Consider the following 17248-nt stretch of genomic DNA (forward strand, 5'->3'; position numbering starts at 1 on the left):
TTCCCCAGTTTGGAGCAGAATCAGGCCCTATATTTAGTATTGGAAAACACTCAAACCAACGTTGCCATCTATCAAGTTTTGTGTTATCTGGTATTTTTCTCAAAGCTCCAACTCTTGGAGGCATGTGAGACTCAATCTCAGCTAAAAGAAAAGGAGTACTTGTGGCACCTTAGTGACTAACCAATTTATTTGAGCATAAGCTTTCGTGAGCTGCAGCTCACTTCATCAGAGTGAGCTGCAGCTCATGAAAGCTTATGCTCAAATAAATTGGTTAGTCTCTAAGGTGCCACAAGTACTCCTTTTCTTTTTGCGAATACAGACTAACATGACTGCTACTCTGAAACCTGTCAATCTCAGCTTTCATTTAAAAAAAATTACATTTCTAGCCCTTATGATTGCAGAGAAAAGCTTGACAAGACCCAAGTGTAAGCTAAAGGCTCAGGCACCAGAAGACAAAGGTGAAATATCCAAAGTGTATGACGTTAAAATGATCTCTTGATCCAATCTCACAACTTTCTGAACACTGGGTGTTAGCAATACTGCCAAAATTATATTGAGAGAAACAAATACAGGGGAAAATAAAGTTATATAAAATAACTACTCACCAGGATAATTTTTCTTTGAGGTTTCAACAGCTTAGGTTTCTGAAAAGTATTGGCTATTGGAGCTATAAAAATAAATATCAAGAGATTACTTCACATAATGCAATTTGGGATTACTTTTAGCATGTGCACCAGCAGTTATACACCTGGATTAATAGCAGGTTAGCAACAGCAGCAAAAAACCTACATGCAAGTCTTGAAGTGTGAAGCACATTTGTTATTAAAACCTGTAACATAGAAAGAGCACAATTTTCAAAGCATGGTTCTCGTTTGTGTGTAGAGAGACGTGCCTGGGCGTCTCTGAGTGCTATGACTCTCACGCACTCATGAGACCCAGGCACACTGCACCCCTTGCATGACACGGGCAATGGTGCTCAGAAAGTCACATACAGTGGCCTGCATGTATGGAGTTGGAAACCCACTTTGAAAATTAGACCCTGAGGACTGGACTTTCAAACACTCAGTCTCTACAACCCAGGCAGGATTTTCGCAGGAGTTCAGCATGCTGGGTGCATTTTCTTTTGAAAATGAATGGGAGCTGAGGGGAGCTGGGCCCATTTGAAAACCTGCCCCCTGCCGGGGTGCTGAGCACTTGACAGTCTGGCCCTAGATGTATAAACAGGTCTAAACAGCATGACATGCCCTAGCAGATCTCAGGTAACAAAACCCCTCTCTCCACTGCCTTGCCAGTGAGGATTACAAGGCCCAGAGTCTCTAAGGCATTTAAGCGCCTATCAATGGAAGTTAGGCATCTAAATACATTTCAGGATGTGGGCCCAAAGCCTTTCACAAACATTGGTTACACATCATAGCACTCGTGGGAAACACTCTAGGTATGTAGGGCCCCCATTTGTCACGTGGGAGATCACAGGCATGGAGACATGAATGAATTTGGCCTAGCTCATGCAGTGAGTGGTAGAGTCCAAGATAGAACCCAGGAGTCCTGGCTCCCAACTCCTTGCCCTCCCTGCTCAATCACACCCCTTGGCAGAAATACAGCTCTGTGGGCTGTGTTAGTTGCCTCATACCTTTCGCTGGGATAGCTGGGGGTTGCTCAGCCTTCTCTTTCTTTTTCTTTACTTTTTTGGGCTGTAGCGGGGACAGACTTGTCACACTGGTGACCGTCTCCCCTGAGCTGGAAAGCAAAGAGAAGAGAAGGGATGGTTATGGCAAGAATGAAATCTGTGCACTGACGTGTTCCAACTGATTGTTTTCACACAAACAAAAAATGTTTTCATGGTCCGTGGCAAATGACTTGGATTCTGACTACAAAACATTTTGAAAATCTCTAATAATGCTTTGTAACTTCTGTCCCACTCCACCAGGCCCCACTCCTTGTCTAGTACACAGGCTATACGGTTGATAGACTTGTAGCTTCATCTGCTCTGGCTACCACAGGAAGTGCACGGTGTCCACATGGCCAGATTTCGACACAGGTTCATTTCAGTGGCAATTGTACCTTTAGCTATGATACTTACATGACCCAAGAACTACAGTATCTGCACATGTTACAATTTGTAAACTCCCACCCCTTGGAGGTAGGAAAGTGCTGTTTTTCTCATGGGGACCACAGGCACACAGAGACTAAGGCCCAGTGATTTAAATGAGAGTTAGGCAGTTGGAAGATCTGGGAATTGAAGGATCTGGGCCGATGTGACTTGCCCGAGCCAGATAGAAAGTTTGTGGCAACATGAGGTCTTGACATCAGGTCTCTGATTAACACTCTAACTGGTGGACCATCTACCCTGTGAATTTTTGGAACTGAGAGAAGAATTTGGTTCAGTATCTGGAGGGACATGAGCCTGCAGTCACAGAAGGTGTCAGAATGACTGCAGCCCCTACAGGTAAGGTCAAGAATTTCTGTGCTTACTCTTAAGCCATTAACTAGCGTCATTATGGGCCTAGCATGGGGCTGAGAGCCTCCCAATGTCTCTTCTTCAACAGGACTTGTGGATGCTCAGCGTGATTCATGAGCTGGCCCCAGTTTTCAGTGGATCAAAAAGTGCCTTAAAAAAGAGCAAACATGCTTAACATCGGACCCTAGTCTGTAACGGAAGCACCTAGAGTTCTGTAGGATGTCTGTGCTCCTGAGCACTAGTTGGTTTGGGGGATTATGATAGCTATGGCATGTCATAAACACACCTGTAGAAAGAGGACCTCTGCCGTTGGGCCACTACGGTTCAGCAGCCTATAAGTCCCACAGAGTTCTCTTAGCTTTGCCAGCGTGATTATCAGTTCTGAAGGCCAGGATTAAAGCAGTCCTTCCTGGTTTGAATATGTATGAAAGTATTCAGGCATGTAAGCTGATTGGGTCAGGGACTGTCTGTCTGTTCTGTTTGTACAGCACCTAGCACAATGGGGTCATGGTCCATAACTGGAGCTCATAGCCACCACAATAATAATTAATAACAACACTAAAATCTATTCATCCTAATGCTTTTTCAACTAAGCTTCATGAAGAGGCAGTCACATCGTCCACTCAAGAGTAACAGAAATCAGGCCACATTCTCATTTTAAACAGCTGTAAAGCTGGGGTAATGCCATTGCCATCAGCGGAAGCTTTGGATTTACACATGCATCCCTCAGAACAGAATCTGGTTCACTGTTTTTGATGGACACCATGGTTGGAATATTTAGCCGGAAGTGTAGGTTTATGTTAAAAAGCGCTTTTGTAAAAGTGCATGTTCAGTTTTTTTTTTGGTGATTTTGAAAATTAATTTCAGCTATGCAAACTAAGTTTGAGGGCAATTTAAAAGTTCCCCTGCACTATTCTGCACTGAACACCCCCAGCAAATTGTTACTGCATGAAAACCACAAAGGGAAACTGACCTAAAAACCCCCAACAACAACAGGCAACGCAACTGAACAGCCTTTTTTGACTAATTGAGCACAATGCCAAAAAGGAAAGCTCAAACCATAATGAAAAGGAAATTTGATTGTTTTAAAATTCTTCTGCATTGAAAGCGTTGTTAGAGCATAAATACGGTTTAAACATATGATTATCCTGATGTTGGCCAGTTAAGGGCAGCAATCGGAAAGGGCTTAAAGTCAATTCAGTTCATTCATTATTATTCCTGCTTGGCCACTTTAAAGAGAAACCACTGAGAAACTTATTTGTGGCTTGCCCTTTTAATTATAAATGCAGGGATTCTGCAGGGTTAACTAGCACCAGAAGATACAATAATTGCACTTGCAATCTTAGAAGCTAGGTCCTCAAACTAAACAAGGAGATTCATAAAGACTCCTTGGCTCAGAAACACTGTGTCTTTGTCTTGCTTCTCTTGTCCAGAGTTGAAAGGAAAGATTCTTTTTTAATCTTGGGATTCCCCCCACGGCTACCCCCACCTCCTGGTTTGTACTTCAGGTCACATTATGCTTTCCTCATAGGATCTAGCGGGCTTTTAGAGAGCAAAGAACAGCAAGGAATTTGGAAAAAATAGGCATGCAAGTTGTCTTAAGATTAGAGCACCGGGAGAGAGAGTGATTTGCGGGTCTGTTATTGATGTTGAGCATCAACAGGGCCGGCTCTAGGTTTTTTGCCGCCCCAAGCAAAAAAAATTTTGGCCGCCCCCCTTTTTTGGCTTTTACACATGTTTGCACTTTGTAATGCTTTTGTTTTGTTTTGTTTTTTGGCTGTTTAAAATTTTTAAAAAATGAAAGCAAAGAATTTGTAGTTAGTGAAATAAAACAATTTCCTAGTAGTGTACTCATTTAATTTTAACAAAATCACAATTACAAACAATTTGGGTTCAACTATACACTGTCCTGAAAAACATTAGTGTCTTCGGATGTGCCCAGTTTCTCATAAATTAAAAGAATTGACATGAACTGAATATTTCTGGTTTTTATACTTGCGTGGTCTTTTAATAATTCAGCGAAATCTAAATTTTTTGCAATGGTACTTTCAACTGAAATTAATTTTAGCCCTATAACCACTGGCACCGACGCGACACGGAAATTGGCGTGAATGGCGCCGATAGGGCGGCACAGTACACACAAGTAATCGTGATTCCTGATGTAATTAATCAATAACCGTTAACATTTATACATTTACGCACGTTCACATTATGAGTGACCGTGTCACGACGTGACATGATAGTTTTCACGTCATGCTCCTATCGCACTACTGGAGATTTTTTTGATCTTCATGTATTTTTTTTTTTCGTACATTGGTGGATTTTTCCGGAAAAAAAAAAAAAAAGGTGGCCGGAATGCCGCCCCTGGAAATGTGCCGCTCTAAGCATGTGCTTGCTTTGCTGGTGCCTACAGGATCAATGCACTGTGCTTCTGAATTTCAGACTCTTGCGAGAGCTGGCAACATGCTGAGTTTTAGGGTTTTACTATCCACATTAATGTCAAGAAAGCACCACTTCTCCTGTGTTTGCTTTGATCAAGTACTCTCCCTCCTCCAGACTGCTGCAGGATAACAAGAGATTGGACCAAGCCATGAAATTTGCACGTGGATTTGAAGCAGAATCTACACTTTCCCAATGGCGGTGAGATGGAGGGGTTTCCAAGGGGAAGACTGGCTGTTTGGTATTGGCTCAGAAAAGAAGGCTGGCTTAGAGTTCAGGGTGCTACTGTGGGACTCAGGAAACCTAAGTTCAATTCCCCACCCTGTCACAGACTCCTTGAGTGACCTTGGGCAAGTTTGAGTTCAGATCCTCAAAGATATTCCAGATCCTACATTCCATTGATTGGAATGGAAATTGGGATCCTAAATACCTTTTCTGAGGGTCTGGGCCTTAATCAGTTTGTGCCACACTTCCCCATCTATACAATAGGGCTAATAGCACTGTCCTACCCTACGGGGGTGTTGTGCAGATACACACATTAAAGACTGTGAGGTCAGGTGCTCAGATATGACAATAATCAGGGCCATACAAGTCCCTTTGCTAGCCCTATCTGTGCAATTGGGACCTGGATTTTGGTTCAAATCTGAACCGTCCCAAAGGCTGGGTGGAGAGTTGGATCTGTCTCTAACCAGGATCTCAGCTATACACAATGCAATAGTTAGGATTTGCAAGAGTCTTGTGTAAACTGGTTCAAGGGGTTTGGTTCGATGGATTCTCACACCCCTAGATGCATGCTCAAGTCCCAAGCTGAATTGAGGCACTTTATTAGCAAGTATTTCTCAATCAGTCTCTCCTGGAAGGATTGGATAGATTCTATGGGATTCATGATCATGTTCCAGGAGAGAAATTATCTTGATTATAGGGTGGAAAATAAAAATGATGTGCACATTATACGTTAACTAAGGCCCAGATGTGGCAAACACTTAAACACCGGAGTCAATGGGAATAGTCACGTGCTTAAAGTGGGGTATATGTGTAAGTGTTTGTCAGATCAGGGCATCATACTAAAAATGCTGTTGCTTGCTGATTTTAATCCTGTTTCCTCCCACAGTTTTTGTTTGCTGTGATTCCATTCCTCCCTTCCCTCTGGCGTTCAGTTATATGTGTTTCCTATTTGATTTTTACAATATTATCTGTGCTACACCAGGCACTGGTGGGACAGCAGACTCTGACTTACCAAGGCTTTGTATCTAACTACCATACGCTTATTTTTGTCTCTTTGCACTTGTGGGCTTTTTCAAGTGGTTTAATTTTCTCCTTTCACTGTGTTCTCCACTGATCTCTTTTCAATTTTTTCCCCTTCCTGCTTCATCTGAGCTGCTTTCAAAACAGAAACAAGCGGCAATCATCAATGAAGGGAAAGATGGAACTGCTGAGCTGTCTCTTCTGAATCCATGCTGCAGTTGCCGTGACTGGGAGGGTCACAGAACAGAGGTCATTCCAAGAGTAACATCAAAGCCTTGGGCTGCATTGACTCTTCTTGAACTATCAATTGCTTTATTGTGAATTCACTTAGGGCTCAATGTAGGGTAGGTTGCTATGCATGAATGCAATAATTATCCCATTAGAGGGGATTGAACATTACACTGGCAGGATCTGGGATATGCTATACTTAGTCCAGGACCAGAGCCAAAAAGCACTACTAGACCGAAGGACTAGTGATAGAGTTGAGGTCCAACGTCGTTCAGACTATAAGAGCTAGAAACAAATGCTTTATGTCACTGGAAAGCTGCAAACCTCTGCTTTCTTTGCACTGATATGAAGCATCCACTTCTGGGCCTGGTAGGTCATATTTTTTTATTTTATTTTATTTTATTTTGTTTTTATTTTAGTTCCAGTATTATTTATATCTCAGGAAACTCAAGAGTTGGGAATCGGTGATTAATACAATCTGAAAACTGGAATTCTGCCCTCACAGCTGTGCAAAGTAATTAACCACAGCAGCAGCTTATCAAGGGACCTGGTGGATTCTCTCCAGTCTTAGAAGTCTTTAAATAAAGATGGGATATCCTTCTTAGAGATCTGCTCCAGCTCAACCACAAGTTATTAAGCTGTTTGCACAAATCATTAATAAAAATCGCTGGCCTGTGCTGTGCCGGAGCTCAGACTAGATGATGAGAAATGGTTCCATCTTAGTCCGACAGGGCCAGATTTCTAAAGGCATTTAGGTGCCTAATTCCCATTGAAATTAATGGGTGTTAGGTGCCAAATAACTTTAAAATCTGACCTTAAGTGACTTAGGAACTTCTGAGTCTTAGGTTCCTAAGTCACTCAAGCACTTTGAATCCTCCCCCCTCCCGCAATCTATGATGACCCTACAAAGCTGCAAAATCAAGAGTAACTCCACTGAAACTAATGGAGTACCACCACTATAACTAGATGACTTCCTGAGGTCCCTTCCAACTCTGATATTCTATGATTCTATGAACTTTTATTTGAGGTTGTAAGTAGGTCTCAGGTCTTCAGAAATTTAGGGGCACAAATCAATGGGACTTGAGCTCCTAAATAACTCCTGAAAATCCCACCCTGTGTCTAACGCTAAAAGTCACAGTTGCCATAGAGGGTCAAAGTAAATGGTAATAGGAATGTTGTGATTGCAAGGGCTGCTCCCCGGTGTTAGGAACCCTGCTGTGGGAACGACAGCACAAATATTTACAGGAGCAGTAAAGTTATCTGCGCACAAGTCCTGGCCCTGCTCTCCCAAGGGGAAGACCTGTAAGATCCCAGCTCTCCTTTTTTAAATTCAGTGCTGACTGTTACATGTTGTTAAACTGTTAACAAACCAACTGCTGCACACAAACACGTCAAGTGTGGTGCCACAGAGGCCATACAGATTTTTCCAGTTTTCGCTCCAGCAAGGTTGATGGTTCAAATCCCAGCAAGGACCGATGGTCTGGTCACACCGGCATCCATTTCATGCCTTCTCTCTCCCTTCTGATGTCTAGAATGGAATTGTGCCCATGCCAAGCAGCCCTTCTGCTGGGACAGCTCAGAGTCTTTATGCACTGGGGGTTAAGTGCTTTCTTAAGGGGGAGGAAATACATGGTGATGTTGTCATCTAGTGGACAGGAAGGAAATACCATAGCTAGCTGGTGGCATTACCATCTGGTAGCACGCTGGCTGACCACCAGCAGTGAGAGCCCATGCTGGAATAAGCCTATATTGCTCTCTGATTGGGAGACCCAGCCCCTGATAATTTGTTTTGGAAGTTCATGCCTGTGGCCCTAGGCATGGTGTACTTGTGGCAGACACAAACAGGAATATCAGGATGCAGTCTCTGTCCATCTCCTAGAGGACATCCTCCTGCAATCCAGAGTTGAGGGATTGTGTTCACCCCCAGCATACCACACTGACTTTACCCAGCTTCAACCAGGGGCTCTCCCCTTCCAATCCACCCACCCCCATTGTTCCCTTGTCTCAGTCAGTGTCTCTCAAATAAACAATGTCCCAAAGGAGGCTGTGACCTCGGCCATTAACATTAACCAATCAAAACACATTTCAGTGAGTTCAGCTATAAACATTCCCTCCCACTTCAATAAGCATTCCGCTCATTGTCATGTCATCCCATGACCCTTCCAGGCGACTTGCAGACCCTTGCAGAGTTCTTTTCATCTAAGCATGTCCAGTTTCTACCACTCTGTCTGTCTCAGTGATTCACTGACTTTTATAACCATACCAGACTATGATGGGCTTTTCTAAGTTGTCCATGGTAACAGTACTGGCCTCTGGCCTGTGTGTCTTTGATTGCCGCTGGGCTAAGTTTCTGCTTTCAGTAAAGTTTCACTTGCACAATGGGATCTTGCTGAAGGAGTCAAAGGCAGGAGACAACTATGTTTGTGTACCTTTGCTGTGCATTCTGTGCTAGAGATGAGAACAGCTGATCTTTGAGATGCATGAAATCCAGAGCTGGATTTCATCCAATATATGTCTGAGAATGGACCTACGTCCATGTCACCATCTTCACCACCATTATTTATTATCTATACAGTGCACGACAGAATGCTGGGTGCGTTACACACAACCCATACAAAAGACGGGTAAGATTTTCAAATGTGCCTAAGAGATTTAGGAGCCTAAGTCCCACTGACTTTCGCTTAGGCACATTCTGAAATTTTACGCATCTTTTTTGGAGCCCCAGTGAAAATAAAACAAGATTGGTACAACAGCTTATAATAAACAGAAGTGCATCCTCATTACCTGTTCTGGGGACTTTTCACCAGATAATGCTTCACTGTTAAAGAAAAAAACAACAGCAATAAATAAAGAAATGTGGCTTCACATATCCAGGATTTATGCGCTACAAAGAGACACAGCAGATAGGTCCTAGCATAGCCACTCCTGGAACAGTATAGATGCCAACTTTTTACCACCAGAAAGCTGCTAGCTATAACCATGCATTATGCTGCAAATTAGAACATATTCTAACTTGAATAAGATTGTAAGGCCACGGAGAAAGAATGTAGCAAACAAAGCTAGGAATTGCAGGGCTGCACAAATTCCAGTGGTTAGCCCAGGCAAGGGAGAGCAGGCTAAGGAGAGCCACTAAAAGCTGAGTATCTGTCTTAAAAGCTTTTGATTCTCTCCTGGTGCTTCAGTTCTGCATTCTGTCCCCAAACTTCCTTTTTAAAAAATGTATGTTTCTGAAAACCTGAAGTAAAAAATAAACCGTCCACCCACAGGAGCTGATTGAGTTCTTAACATACGGCTAGGTCGTGGCTTTAGGCACAGAGGCATTGCCAGATGGGATCAGCACCAAAGGCCAATATCTTGTCCCTGCCAGTGCTCAGCACCAGCTGCTGCAGTAGCTGGTGTAAGAACCCCACAGTAGCAGATGTGGGATGATCTGCCACCCGGGAAGGTATCATCAGACTGGCTAAGGCCCTGAAGCATGAGGCTTTATATCACTTACAAAACAATTTTTTTTAGCATTAACTATTCTAACTCTGGCTGTCTTTGTGATCCAATCCCTCTTTCAGCCCTGAGCCAGTGGTGTGCCCCCGCCCTTGAGGAGGGACTGAGGAGATATTGCCTCATAGACACCCTTCTGTGGGGCAAGCTCTGCTGGCTGCCATGTGGAGCTCTGACTTGCCTTGCCCACTTGCAGGGGGGAAGGTTGGGCATATAGCTCCCATTCTCTTCCCCATGCCCTGAGCCAGGATGCCTGGTCTTATGTGGCATATTCCCCCAGATCCCCTGAATGGCTGTGTAAGACTGGGGCCCAATCTAGCCCACATCTCTGATCAGGGTGTGTGGGCATATCTTTGTTTATGTTAGGCCCCACAATGCTTCACCCATTTGGGGAAAAAATGGTTACCTGTCCTGAAGGACTGCATTTTAGCACTAAAAGGAAAGCTGATGACTCAAGGGATGGTCTTGCTAAACTACAGCTAGGTCCCCAAGTCTAATCTAGTTCAGGTCCGTGGTCATCAAACGTTGTTACTACTTGGCAGCTGTTTGGTGGCTGACGTGATATAAGTAGAACTGGTCAGGAAACAGAATTTTTCCCCACACAAAATGTTGGACTTTTCAGCAAAATATCAAAAACTGAAATATTTCAGCCAATACCCAAAATATTGTCGTTCAAAATGGCTCCTCAGTGCCTCATGGGAGTTATAGTTTAGGTGTCTTATGCCCCCATTCTCCTGTATGGGCCAGGCTCTTTGACTGACTACATCTTCCATTAAGCATTATTTTCCTCCCTTTTGGTGAAGGGAGGGGTGCATCATAGGATTCCCTGGCCATGGTGCCTCATGGGAGATGAAGTCTGGTATGGAAACCCAGCCAATTGAGAAGAACGGGAGGCATAAGGCATCAAAAGTACAACTCCGATGAAGGCACTGTGGCAGCATTTTGAATGAAATATTTCAGTTTTTGGCCAAAAAATTTTGGGTTTTGGTTGAAAACCAAAAATGTTATGGTTATCAGGTATTCAGATTTTTAGTGAAATGTTGAAATATTTTGAGGAAAGCAGTCACTCAAAAAACAGTTTTGAGGAAAATTTTTCACCAGCTCTAGATGAGAGTTTAGTGGCCTAGAGGAGATCATTCAGCCCTTCATATCCAGGGGTTATCTGGAAAAGTCTAAACCATTGTTATTTGTCCTGTGATTAGAGAGTGGACTTCAGTCTTTACTAGAGACACACAGGGCTTTTGAACTGCACAAGTTGCTACTCTGCGTGATGGGCCAATTTCCTCTGTGACACAACTCCACGGAATTCAGTGAGTTAAACCTGTGATGAATTAGCCCCAGTCTTACACGTTTTCACATTAGTGCCATGAAGCTAACCACAACTTTGGTCAGGTTTTTCACACTGACACCACAACATCTACTTTTTCACCTGCTGTACATCATTATACGATTTGCTCATTATTACAAGGTGGACTGGACCTTTAAGGGAGTTGGGGTCAGCCTCACCTTTGGCTATTTATCCACCTGCCAGGTGATGGACTTGGGTTGGGTCAGGTGATCATGACATGGTAGCCTGGGTGTGAGGCTCCTATAAGAAGAAGCATGAGTTCAACAGGTGCCTGAGTGATGATAGGAGCAAGGAAGGGCTCTCCAAAGTCAGGTATAAAAGGCCTGTAGGAAGCTAGTGGGTGAATCAGCTAAGGGGCTGGAGAAAAGACAGAGAATCTGGCATGGGCTGGACCACCCATAGTGGGTTTAGGAGACAGACTGACTGACTGTCCAGGAAAGGGTTAGAGGAAAAGCTATGAGACAGGCCAAGGTAGGCAGTAGTCCAGGGAAGTGAAGCAAGGAGCCAGAGCACTTGGATCTTCTTTGCTGCAGTTGGGTCCCTGGACTGGGACCTACAGTAGAGGAAGGGAGGGCCTGGGACCCCCTACAAGGTCCCAGAGGAAGGAGGTGTGACAGCCCTGAGATGTGGGATGGCAGGATTATTGAGCCTGAATCCTGGCTGAAGACACAGAGTGATATTGCTGCATGACTATTTTGTTGGCCTTTCTGTTTGTTCCCAGCTGGAAGATGGGCTGGGCTGCATGATTTGGCTGGAAGGGCCCATCATGAAGAAGCCTGTCCCAGAAGGGGAAGCTGACGTGTGGAGCACAAGGACCCAGAGAAGGTAAGCAGATCATATCACTGGGTATTATTGGGGGAGCTGGGGAAGCCAATTAAAGTTGGCTCTTGGTGTTATGTTCTGCATGTGAATGTCAAAGGGAGAGGGAAGCTGTTGAATGAGAAAAGGCAGATTTGAGATTTAATGGGAAGGAGCCAGAATGTGACTCGTGGTACTTGCCTATGCAGGGGATGTAAGGAGCCCCTCACTCCCCTGTGCTTGCTACCTGTGTCACACCGTGAGTAGGGAAAGGAGCTTCCATGGCATTGCTGCTCCTGTGCAGGTCGGCAGGGAGTGGCTGGGTTCCGCCCCGCCCCACTCCCACCTCAGGTGAGCCAGCCCACCAGGGGGATTAAGCTGGGCTGGGCATAGTGGTGGTGCAGACTAGATCCCCACCGAGCAAGGGACCAAGCTGTGATTCTCAGAGGCAGGCTGGTTCCGGCTCTGCTCTAGGGCTAGAGACAAAGCCAAAAGTGACTCCTCAATGTGGACTCAGGAGAATACATATTCATGGGGTGCTGGTCTGAGCAGACACTTGCCCTAACAGTATTGCCAATTATCAAAATGTAGCATACTGAGAGCCTCTCCCAGGTAAGGTTCACCCATCCAATACAGAATCATAATGTTGGCACTTCTTGCTTGGTGATGGTCAAGATTTAAATAAAAGTTGAATTCAGCCTGCCATTCATTTAATTCTAGGGCAGCCTAGGAAAGACCGCTTTCACACACACAGAAGGAATTACACGGGCCAGGACCCATCCTACATTAGCACTAGCTCAAGAGAGGGCTTTTCTCGAGGCTGCTCATTCAGTTACCCCAGTGTCCATAAACAGAATTGGGAGCAAAATCTTCCCAGATGTCTCTTGAAGATCGGCCAGAATAAATCAGTGTGTCTTATCCATGTGACTCATTGTACAAAACATTTAAGTTAGTGTTTTGTTGCTGTCTTGGCACAGAGATTCTTCTACACTCTGAAGTGGTAGGAAAAGTACTGTGTGTTTCTTTTGGTTGCTATTCCTATGAAATCAGATCGATTTGGGTACTGGTGGCACCTCGGTCTCTCTCCTGTTCTCTGCCTGTGGCACCCAGTGTAGTCTTCTGAGGACTAAAATGCTTTTGTCGGAGTAGGATCTTTGGGCTCAGCACAGGAGTAGCTGAGTGAAATGTAATGGCCTGTGGTATAGAGAGGTCCAACTAGTTGATCTCATGGTCCATTCAGGCCTCAAACTCTGTGAAACTATCAATCAGAAGCATAGCAACTTGGTTAGGTGCTCCACCTGTAAAAGGCAGCCCCGGCTTGAAATGTGCTTATGGTCAGACAAGATTACCTGTATAAATTATCCCTCTTTTCCCCGACATGTCTGTTCTGTGTGTATCTTTGAGTCATGAGAGCCTTCCTTACTGACACAAACATATTAGTCCTCAAGAGCCAGCACAAGATAACAAGATGGATTCTCTTCTGTCTAATGCACCACAGAGAAAATCACTAGCTAAGTTCCCATTTCAGGGCCTCTCTGTCTCTTAATGGGGATAACGTGAGAGGCATTTCATAGCTGGGCTTTCAGATCTCCAGGTAGTTTGCAAGACTGGCAGCTGGAAAATTACTCTTTTCACTTACAGTAAATCTGACATAGATCCCACTGAGAGAGAATAAGTATAAAACAGAGTCTGGGTCCAGATCTCAACATAACCAGGATTTTGGGCAGGTTCAAGCTTCTCACTAAATGCCCAGTCATTTCACTTTTCAAGTAACATCTGCACTTTAAACATGAACATAACACTTACAGCCACAAAGTCGCAGCTTAGAACAATGCCTTTAAGTAGAGCTGGTCAAAAAAATTTTGGCAAATAAACATTTTGTTCAGACTAGCTCCACATTTTTTCCAACTTTTTGATTTGCTGAAATTAAAAAAAAAAAGTTTGGGGTTGATCCAAAACCAAACCTTTTTTCAACTTTTTTTTCCAAACTGCCAATGAACCAAAAAGCCATTATTTACCCAGCCCTATTTCTAAGCACAACTGATTAAAAAAAAAAAAAGTTATTTTGTGAGAATTTGTTAATTTAACTGGTTTTGGGTTTTTTCAAATTTCAGTGAGATTTAATTTTTTTTTTTCCAAAAATTGAAAACCCTAACCAGTTCTAGAGCCAGTCGATGAAAAATTGCTAGCACTTTTCAAGGTTTCTTTTCTACCACTACTTGTATTTTTGAAAAATATAGTCCTTCAAAAGTCAGAACATTTTGACTCTGCTAATGCAATTGCTCCCGGAAAGACTCTAAGTTTATTCCGCTTAGAAGGGCATTATTGCTGGGGTTCACCTTCTCATGCATTAGAGATTCACATGTACCAGAGGCAGGATACAGAACTCAATAGACCAAATGTGTCATCTGATATGGCAGATCCTCAGAGGTGCAGATCACCAACCTGCTCACTGAAGTCAGTGGGCCTTATCCAAGCACAGCTTAAAGTCAATAGCAACAGATGAAGGAACTCCTTAACAGCAAGTTTAGTGAATATTTTAACACCCCCTCCTAGAAGATATAATAAGTAGCATTATATCCGCAAGGAAATAGGCTAAATGACTGAAGTCCCTTCCACCTTTATATTTCTATGATTCAACACACTCTGATCTATGAGAGGCCACAATTCTACTTCGGTATAGAATATTTTGTATAAGTTTTTGTTTTACGTGAATTACAAAAGTATTAGCTTATGTCTTGAAAGATCACTTCTTCCTCACACTTGCTGATACTAAACAGCCTTCAGGACAGAGTGATCCTTTGGTGGTGGCAGTAGTATTAACATTGGTGATGTCTCCTATTTCTAAGAGTATGGAGTAGAAGTCTGAGGTAATAACTGGGAAAACAAAAGGGGAGCTAGCCTCTGCCCACTGCCACCAAGTGAGTGGTGGGGCTAGATCCTGAGGTGAGAGACTGGTCTGCTTTCTCTGGACAAGCAGGCAGTACAGCCCTGTCTATACAATTTACAGACCTAGGGCAAGTCTGTTTCTCCCCCCTTCCCCCCCCCCCCCAGACACACCCTCTGCACACATCTCTTCAAACAAAGGGTTTTTTTAACCTAGATGTTAACTAGCACTGGTCACATTTTTAGTTAAAATGGAGTGAGGGGGAGGGGGACAGTTTAAGTCTAAATATTTTGCAAGAAGTCTGATTCAACAAAATTCAGGGGGGTTTTGATGGAAAAAATAAAAACATTCATTTTGTTCTGAAAACCAAAGTGAAGCAAATTTCAGTGCCAAGCAAAATTAAAATGGCTTTTCTTTTTGATATAATTTTTTAAATCTAAATTATTCTCTGAAAAATGTCAGTACAAATTGTTCAAAATTTTGGCAGAAAATAAATTGGATTTTTTTCCCCCACCTTTGAAGCTGGAGGACTGTATTTGTAACTTCAAGGAAAGCTGGTTTTTTTGTTTTTGTTTTTTGTTTTTTTTGTCTCCTCCCTCTGCATCATCTGCCGCCTTCTCATGTTTTTGTTCTCTTCTACAATCCAATCCCCTCGTGCCAATGGGCTGACGCTTGTCTGTCACTCACCTCTGGATTTTTTCTTGTTCAGCAGCGACTGGCAGAGAATGACAAGTGTAAAAAGGAGGACGCTGATGATGCCAATGGAGCACACAAACACTGCATATACATACAGGTCTGAAAGGCAAGCAGAGAATTACTCAGCCTGGCTCTTGATATGATTAACATTTAACACAGGAAAAAGGATCACCTCTGTGCAAGACAGAAATAAACAGGCCCTGCCTCATAGCATAGGGTAACATTTTCAGAGGTGTCTAAGTCACATAGGCACCTAAATTGAAAGTCTATAGGATTTAGGCACTTACCTGTCTCTTACAATCTTACCCCCAACCTTTAAACTGAGCAAGACAATTAGGCTGGGGGTCTCAAATGTACCCACCGTTGGCCTAAATCTGCTCCCATTGAAGTCAGTGAGAATTTGAGCATCACAGATTTTGGCCAACATGGAGCACTTTTGAAAACTCCTGCCTTCTAAAATAGGGCCTCATGCTTCTTCTTGTTCCTGCCTTTCATATAACAATGTACATAGCCCATTTTATTGAAGGACGCTTTACACACACTAATTGCCTTCAATGCCCCGGTGAGGTAGGCCAGTTTTACCTCTGTTTTGCAGAGGGGAAACTGAGTCAGAGTGTTCAAGTGACTTGTAGAAAGTGGCAGAGGTGGGAACAGAATCCTGACTGGTCGCCCTCTGCTCTACTCACCAGTCCATACTCCCTCTGCCCAGGACAGTTGTATGTTTTGTAAACTGTGTTTTAAAGAATGTAACAAAAGCTCCCAAGTGGAACCTTTGTACATTGTCAAATATAGCAGCAACTGAGCAGACACATACCCAGAATAGCTGTGAACATTTGCAACACCTGTCACTTAATCTGGACTGGCATGCATTGGAAAAAGGTTGGTTGATCCCAGTACCACTATGGTTACTCACCAGTCTGCCTTAAGTACTCTATTTGGTATTTGCTTTATAATGGGCACTAGAAATAACCAGCCGGTGGATCATCTCACCAAAGGTGTGGTATTATCAGGTACAAGTGCAGTCCAAGAACCCGACATGGGGGGTGTCGCTGCAATCAGTGTTCTTCTGGAGCAAGAGCAAAGTGCCAAAGACACACACTGTGGCAAAGTGATATATGAAGGCTGCAGGCCAGACTTCTAAAAATGTAGGGGTTGAGGTTCACATGCCCCCACATTTGCAGAACTAACTGTGTAATGGCATGCCAGGTCCTGAACAAACTGACTGCACTGAACAGGTTTTTGCTTAGGGCTAGAAAGGTTGTCATGCAACAGACCAGGCATCATTTGCTTGGGTTGTTACTATAGTGTACCGTTGCATGTCCCGGAAGTGTTAAACTCACTCAGCCAGCCTCCACTGAAGTCACTGGAAGATGAGGAAGCTTGGTATGTCTTAAGAGGTGATCAGCACCAGGCTGGATTGAGTTCTGTTTGCATGGCAGTCTCGCCTACAGGCCAGATACAAATTAGTTCCCTAATGATCTTAAAAAGAAAACCCAGTCATATGAGAATTTGGTGAAGTAGAGACCTTTCCCTCTCTGGTTTCCCACACTCTGTAACATAAGAATGGCCATAGTGGGTCACACCAAAAGTCCATCTAGCCCAGTATCCTGTCTTCCAACAGTGGCCAATGCCAGGTGCTCCAGAGGGAATGAAC

At 43.6% G+C, this 17248-nt stretch overlaps 1 protein-coding gene across 1 annotated transcript in view; it reads right to left on the reverse strand.

Moving 5' to 3' along the window:
• The window catches only part of VSTM4 (V-set and transmembrane domain containing 4), a 53802-nt gene that overhangs the window by 16841 nt on the left and 19713 nt on the right, over positions 1-17248 (reverse strand). Inside the window, exons 4-7 of the mRNA XM_073354897.1 lie at positions 15586-15693; positions 9155-9188; positions 1631-1737; positions 606-667 (exon numbers count right to left, since the gene is read on the reverse strand). Coding sequence (XP_073210998.1) covers positions 606-667; positions 1631-1737; positions 9155-9188; positions 15586-15693 — 311 coding nt within the window. The remainder of the gene's footprint in view (positions 1-605; positions 668-1630; positions 1738-9154; positions 9189-15585; positions 15694-17248) is intronic.

Source organism: Lepidochelys kempii, chromosome 7 (assembly GCF_965140265.1).
Source record: "Lepidochelys kempii isolate rLepKem1 chromosome 7, rLepKem1.hap2, whole genome shotgun sequence".
Taxonomy (NCBI): domain Eukaryota; kingdom Metazoa; phylum Chordata; order Testudines; family Cheloniidae; genus Lepidochelys; species Lepidochelys kempii.